Source organism: Prionailurus bengalensis, chromosome C2 (genome assembly GCF_016509475.1).
Source record: "Prionailurus bengalensis isolate Pbe53 chromosome C2, Fcat_Pben_1.1_paternal_pri, whole genome shotgun sequence".
NCBI classification, from domain to species: Eukaryota; Metazoa; Chordata; class Mammalia; order Carnivora; family Felidae; genus Prionailurus; species Prionailurus bengalensis.
Genome location: NC_057350.1, coordinates 130,323,445 through 130,330,831, shown reverse-complemented (window position 1 = coordinate 130,330,831; position 7,387 = coordinate 130,323,445). Strand labels below are relative to the sequence as shown.

The following is a 7,387-nucleotide window of genomic DNA, read 5'->3' as shown; positions in this document are numbered from 1 at the left end:
CAAAGCAGCCCTGGGGATAGGGGAGCTTCCAGAGAGGCCCACAACTGAGCCACAGGGACACTGGGGCTGGAAACCAAAAGTCACTGGGCTCTGTAAGCCCACTAGGCACAGCAGAGGCAGAAGGGATGACGAGCAGCAGGCGAGTGGTGGTGGACATGCCCACCAGTACCAGCTCCAGCTTGCCCCTCCAGAGGCACAGGGCGTCCTTTGGGGGAACATGGTCATCATCCTCCCTGGATAGCCCCCCAGCCTCCAGGACCAATGCCATGGGTAGTCTCGTCCGAGGACCCAGAGTCTATGTAGGGATGGTACCCAGTGGGTACACAGGTGGCCTGGGCACCCGCGTGACACGCCGGGCCCTGGGCATCAGCAGTGTTTTCCTGCAGGGCCTGCGGAGCTCAGGTCTGGCCACAGCACCAGCTCCAGGCCTGGAGAGGAACCTCGGTGCCGTTGAGGACCTGGGGGGTTGCCTGGTGGAATACATGGCCAAGGTTCATGCCCTCGAGAACGTCAGCCAGGAGCTGGAGGCACAACTGCGCGTGCACCTGGAGAGCAAGGCCACACGCTCCGAAAGTTGGGGTGCCCTCAGGGCTTCCTGGGCCAGCAGCTGCCAACAGGTGAGTACGTGGGCTATGCCCAAGGGCTTTGTGTAGGGCCAAGAGAGGATGCTCACAGCTGCCTGGGGGGTCATCATCAGAGAGCAAGGATGCTGAGGCAGGGGCAGGGGAGTGAATGGTCTCAGGCCAAAGAAACTGACCATAGCCTCTTAACTCTTTCATGCTCGGAAATACTGATGGCAATGATAACAATGACAGTCGCCATTTACTGAGGTAGACTAAGGGCCAGGTCCATAGGAGTCCCTGTACATGCACTGTCTCCTGTGTTCAAAGCAGTGCTAGGCAGGGACTTATTCACTGACTGCATTTTTCAGATGAGAAAACTGAGGCACAAAGAAATTAAGTAATTTGTCCAGATCATGCAGCCCATAGGGAAGCTGAGCTTTGAGCCCAAATTGTTCCAGTTCCAAAGCTTGCATTCATCCCATTAGCCTGGGCTGACTCTGTACCCTTTGTATTAAGCAAGAGTTTTTACAGACATCATCAAATGGAACACCATCGAATGGATATGGCATTAAAAACAATGGATAAATGGGGGTGTGTTCCTGTATTCATCGACTACAGCGCTGTCCAATAGAAATAGGAGCCTCAGGGTAATTAAAAAGTTTCCATTACCCACAGTAAAAAAAAAGTAAAAAAGAAACAGGTAAAGTTAATATTAGCATATCTTATTTAACTCAGTATATTTTAAATGTTATTTCAACATGTAGTCAATATTTAAAATATTAATGAAATAATTTACACTGAAATAGAACTTTCTGCCGTGATTGAAATGTCCTATACCCACACTGTCCAGTCTGGTAGCCACTAGCCACATATGGCTATTGAGCACGTGAAATGTGGCTAATAAGATAAGGAATTGAATTTTTATTTTTATGTTTATTTTATTTTATTTTATTTAAATGTAAATATGGGCTCCTGGGTGGCTCAGTCAGTTGAGCATCTGTCTCTTGACTTCAGCTCAGGTTGTGATCCCAGGGTTATGAGATCCAGCCCCAGGTCAGGCTCAGCGCTGAGTGTGGAGCCTGCTTAAGATTCTCTCTCTCTCTCTCTCTCTCTCTCTCTCTCTCTCCCCCCCCCCCACCCCTGCCCTGCCCTGTGTGTGCTCTTTCTTTCTATATAAATTAATAATAATAATAATAATAATAATAGATTTAAATAGCCACATGTGGCCAGTGGCTATCTCATGGGACAGGGCAGGACACAGAGGTTTCATCATTCCCCCTTGCTTGGTCAGGATGTGCTCTCCAGGCTGATTGCTGCAGAATGCTGAGCTCATCTGTCACGTCTGGCCTGCGGCCTATGGTTCCACCACTGGGACTCCAGCCAGCATTGCATATCTCATCAGGTCTCTGTGGGTGGCTCTTTCTTGTCCCTTCCCTCCCCCACCTCCACCCAACAAAGGCTGGCCTTAGGATCCCTCTGAGCTAGATCAGCCTCCAACTCAGCTAGGAACTGCCCTTGTACCCTGGGGCCCAGCACGCAGTCCCTGGAGAGGAGATCACAAGCCTCTATTTGTGTGTGACTGGGTGATGCAGAGCAGGAACACTGAGAGGCTCCCCATTCCCTGCCTGCCTCCCATTTCATCCCAGGATGCTTCTCCTTCATGGGCTCATAGACAATCAGTGCCCAGCTGTCAGCTCAGTATGTGTGATGTGCAATACTGTCCTCTTGGCTTTCCTCTGGAGCTGTTGTCCTGCTTGCATCGATCTGGGCTGTGAGAGAAAGCCAACTTAAGAGCAGCTTGGGGCTTAACGCTGTCAAATCTAAGACAGCCATCCCTCCCAGATCCTCCCTGGCAGCCCTGAGTCCAAATATTTGTGTCCTATAAACCACCAGGATGTCCCCAGATATTCCAATATTTCAGCATGTGCAGGACAATTTCTCACATTCAGATGCCACACAGGCTTTTCATGAGAAGTCAGGCATCCTGACTTCTAAGTCAGAAAGTATGGCCACAAAACATAGTCCATATTCAACTGTAGCTAGCTACAGGAGATTGGGCAACTTACTCAACTTCTCTATGCATCATTGGCCTTATCCGTAAAACGGGTCTAATGCTGTGGCTATTACAGCGAATCCATAGATATGTAAGTTGCATGGTTCCTGCCTGCAGGTAGACTACAGGTCAGAAAGCTACACCATGACGGCAGCACAGCCACAGGGCTGCCAAAGCAAAGGCTGGATGCCAAGACATTCAGCCCTGACACTGGTGGTCATTTTCCTCTTAAATGACCATAACTGGGGCACCTGGGTGGCTCAGTTGGTTGAGAGACCGACTTCGGCTCAGGTCATGATCTCATGGTTTGTGAGTTCGAGCCCCGCGTTGGGCTCTGTGCTGACAGCTCGGAGCCTGGAGCCTGCTTCAGATTCTGTGTCTCCCTCTCTCTCTGCCCATCCCCCACTCACACTCTGTCTCTCTCTGTCTCAGAAATAAATAAACATTAAATGACCATAAGTGAGATCCTTCATATGACTACAGAGTTCTCTTTTTCTTCCTTTTTTTAAAGCATGAACTTGAAGATACAGTTAGACCAACCTGTAAAATGAAGTTATTTCTGTATCACACAGCCCAGCCTTCCAGCCATATTAAGCTCTGTTCCGCCACAAAGAACCAAAGAAAATTCTACATATGCACATTAATTTTCCTTTGTTGCAGTTACAAAGCTGACCCACACTTTCTACCCCTCCAGGCTTCAACATAAAGCTTTAAGATGGCTTTGCTGATGCCTGCTCTCCTTCCTGGTGTTCTCTACCAGTCACCAGCATCATCTTTTGGACGTATGGGATCTGACTGTATTATGTCCCTGCCCAACACCTTTCTGGACTCCTCATCACTGTCAGGACACAATCCATGACTCTGGGCTCAGTCCCCAAAGCCCTCATGAAGCCATGTCTCTGTCCCAGCCACGCCACCCACCTAAGAGACCCTGAACACAACTGCGTGTCCTCAGCCTGCTCCTTTGTGATGCTCCCCCTGTTCCTTCTGTGATCTCATGACAGCCTCTACACACATCCACAGTGGTAGTTAGTTACCATGTTGTCCTGTGGTCCCTTGCCTGGCCATGCCCTCTCACTCTTGGCCACTTAGGAAGAACCAGCTCTCCCCACCAGTGGAAAGACTGGAAAGAGTTTAAACTAGTTCAGCTTACAGTGAACTTACATTTGGATGTTGGCTCTGCCACCTGCTCACTGGGTGCCTTTGGGTCAGTTACTTAACTTCTCTCAACTTGACTCCTCATTTGCCGTTTGGGGATTACTTTATCTACTGAGGAGAACTGTTAAGGGGGTTAACTGAATGTTACGGACCTGGTAAAATGAGTGACTAACAGCTTAGAGAGACTGCTTCACTCACAGCATTGCAGCTACCTGGAGCCATGGACAGGATTGATGCTCAACCGTGAGTGGGGCCCCGCTTCAAATCCTGGTTCTGCCACTTACTTGGACCAGCCATTCCTTTGCTCTATGTCTCCCTTTCACTATCTATAAAATGAATGAGCACTGCCCAGGGTCCCTGTGTGCATGAGATGAAATAAGATGCAAAAAGGTGCATTGGGAACTGTGAAGTACGATGCACAGGCAGCAGGCCATCCTGAGTCAGAACACTCTACCCCAGTCCCCTGGGGGCCGAGCCTTAGACCAAGGGACTCGCCTCTGGAGGCCATGGCCCCCCTTCAGGGCCTTAGCTTGATCCTTTCTTCCTTTCTCCACCCCAAGAGTCCTCTTCACCTAACAGCCGTGCGATGATAGCTCCTTCCCAAGCCCTATCTGTCCTCAAACGGCAGGCCCAACTTCTGGCTACTCAGAAACCCAACTTCTGGCTAATCAGAGACAAAGCCTTTCCCACTGGGGAATGGGGGCCCCCACTGCCTTCCAGGGTGCTTTGTCATGGAGCCCTAGACCCACCAACCAGCCAGTTCCCATAGAACTGCAAGAGGGGCCCACCCCAACCACGGCCCCTAACCTCTTCCAGGCCTAGAGAACAGACTACCAGCATTTCATTTATTTCAGAAAGTGCTGCCTTCCCCTCACACAGGCTTCAGAGGCAGCCATGCCATGCTAAGAGTATCTGGGCTCCGAGAATCCAAAGCTCTCAGCTGCTCAGTCCCGCGACCCTGGGAACCCCAGACCCCCACCCACCACCAACTCCAGTTAGGGCCTCGTCACAGGCTCAGGGAGGGGTGGTTTGATTCCTGGGGTGTGGCACAGAACCAGGAATGGCTGCACCACACTGCATCTAGAAGGCAGCTAGAAGGGAAGGGCGAGCCTCTTGTCTACCCTTGACCCAGGCACCTGCAGGGCCACACTGAAGTTCAATCCTCTTAGTGTTGCCTATCCTCCATGGGTCAGAGTGGCTAGTCTGTGGGAAAGGCAGATGCCAGGCAGGGAAGGAAGGCTAACCAAGCAGTTGGTATACCACACAGTGCCACAAATAGTGGGGCAGGGCCCCCGGGGGGCCTAGAAGAGTTTGCATTTGCCCCCTTGAGTACCCTTGTGTCTGAGGATGTGCAAGATTAACTAGCAAAAATTACCATGACAAGACAAGAGAAAAACCACAGAGTTTTATATTTTTCCACCATTATTTATTTATTTTATATTTTACCACCTTTCAAAGCACTTTACCCCCTGCCTTTGGAACAAGGAGCTCCATGTTTTCCTTTTGCACGAGGACCCACAAATCACATAGCCAATCCTGCTAGGGTTAATGTATACAAAGTCCCTTTTCACTTCCAAACCTCTCTCTCCCCACTCCTTAGTTATATTAGAAACTCAGCCACTTCTGCTAAGCAGTAAAAACAGACAGTAAAACTCTCAGGTGATGGCCCCAGAGGCCAAAGAGGGCATAGTCCCTGCCCATTGCTTGGGCAGAAACTGACTCTTTTCCTCTCCTGCTTTGCCGAGTGCTCCCGACTTCTCTTGCCAAGTGAATGGTGCTCATAATAAGTTCTGGCAGCAATGTCAGACCCTTTCATCTTCAAATAGGCCAAACACAAGCTTGGAATTAGGCAGCCTCCCTGTCTCAGAGCTGCAGAGAAAAGGAGACTGGGACAGAAGAGATGCAGCCATGGAGGCAGAGTCTCAGAGCACAGGGATCAAGCCAAGGCCAAGGCCAGAGAGATGCTGCTTGGGAAAGAAAGGGGAACGTGGAGGCTTCGGTTTCCACTGAAATTATTGGTCTCCGTGGGAGAAAACAGCAGCTTACACCTCACACAGCAAAGGTTGTTAGCTGGAAGAAAGGGGAAATCAAAATCATTAAAAAGCAAGAGAATTAGAATTTAAAATGAACCTGATTTGAATATTTCCTGCCTTTCACAGTTCCTCTTTCTGTCCTTGCAAAGAGAGACCCATACTCTGGGGATCTGCCTATTTGGGGAAACTGCTGGAAACTTAGCCAATCCAGGTGAGGGCCAGTTTCTCTCTCCACAGAACCTGTGGTCCTAACAGGGTTTTTTGTTTTTGTTTTAAAAGAAAAAGAAACAAGAACTAACCCCCCAGCCCCAGCCCCCAGTGCCCCTGAATAAGAAGGCCATAAGATCATTGTTCATGATTCACAACCTGGTGTCCCTGAAAGGGGGAGGGAGAAAGAACCCTGAGCTATTTTAGTATCTGCAACACCCTGCATAAATTTACCCAAGATAAACCACCCCATCTCTTCTGAGTACTGTACATATACTTTGGTCAGAGGAGGCCAGTAAGTTAACTACTTTGTTAGCCAAGTTATAAAGGACACTAAAGTATCATTAGAAATGTTACTTTATGGAGAAAAAAATGTATTTAGGAGAATTCCTCTCAGGGAGAGTGACATATAAGAGAGGAAGAAATCTTTGGAGGGAGCAGAGGCAGAGAAGGAGGCATGAGGCTTCCCCCAAGGGTCTTGGTCCAGTAATATAGGCAGTCACCAAACTGCTTTCTAAGAAGGGTAGTTTCTGATTTCCTGGGGGTTCTAGCTTTTCTAAGTAGAGGATATCTGTGCAGAAGCAAAATTCTGCTACAGAATACAGGGGGAGAAGGAGTCCTATCATTGGAGGCTTATTGTCAAATCTCGTAACATCTCTTAAAATGCGCCGGCCATGTTGAAGAGTAGAGGACTGGGCTGTCCCAGTGACAAAAAATAGGGGATGGGCTACAAAGACTGACAGCAAATTCTTCACTGATCTTACTACATCTTGATTTCTCACCTGAATAATAAGGATGATTGGAGACTTTCTTGACATGATAAAATAGCTAAGAAAGAAATACAAGAGGACTTCCTATAGAAATTAAGAACAAGATAAGGATGCCCACTATCTTTACTGTTATGGAACACTGGTCAGAGGTCACAGTTAATGCCACACAAGAGAAAGCAATTGGAGGTATAAGGATTGGAAAGAAAGAAGGAAAATGCTGGTCTTTCTGGAAAGCCCAAAAGGATCCACATGAAAACTGTACAATAGAAAATAAGTTAATTTAGGAAAGTAGCAGGTTATACACATTAAAGGTATATGCTAAATATATATATATGCACACATAGACATATGTTTATTTCACATATAAATGGCTGCCATCTCATTTATGATAGCAAAAGTTAAAATAACTCTAAATAAACTTAACAAGAAATGTCCAAAATGTATATGAGACAATAATAAACCTCTCTTGAAAGGCATAAACGGAAACAAAGACCATGTGCTTGAATATAAAGACTCAAGAAAAATGTCAGTTCTCCCTAAGTTAATTTACATATTTAATGCAATCCTAATTTTACAATACCATAGGGGTTGTTTTTTTTTTTT

At 47.7% G+C, this 7,387-nt stretch overlaps 1 protein-coding gene across 1 annotated transcript in view; it reads left to right on the top strand.

The window, feature by feature from the left end:
* Positions 1–7,387, top strand: part of BFSP2 (beaded filament structural protein 2) — a 68,953-nt gene continuing 61,566 nt past the window's right edge. Inside the window, exon 1 of the mRNA XM_043595385.1 lies at positions 1–617. Coding sequence (XP_043451320.1) covers positions 126–617 — 492 coding nt within the window. The 5' untranslated portion in view covers positions 1–125. The remainder of the gene's footprint in view (positions 618–7,387) is intronic.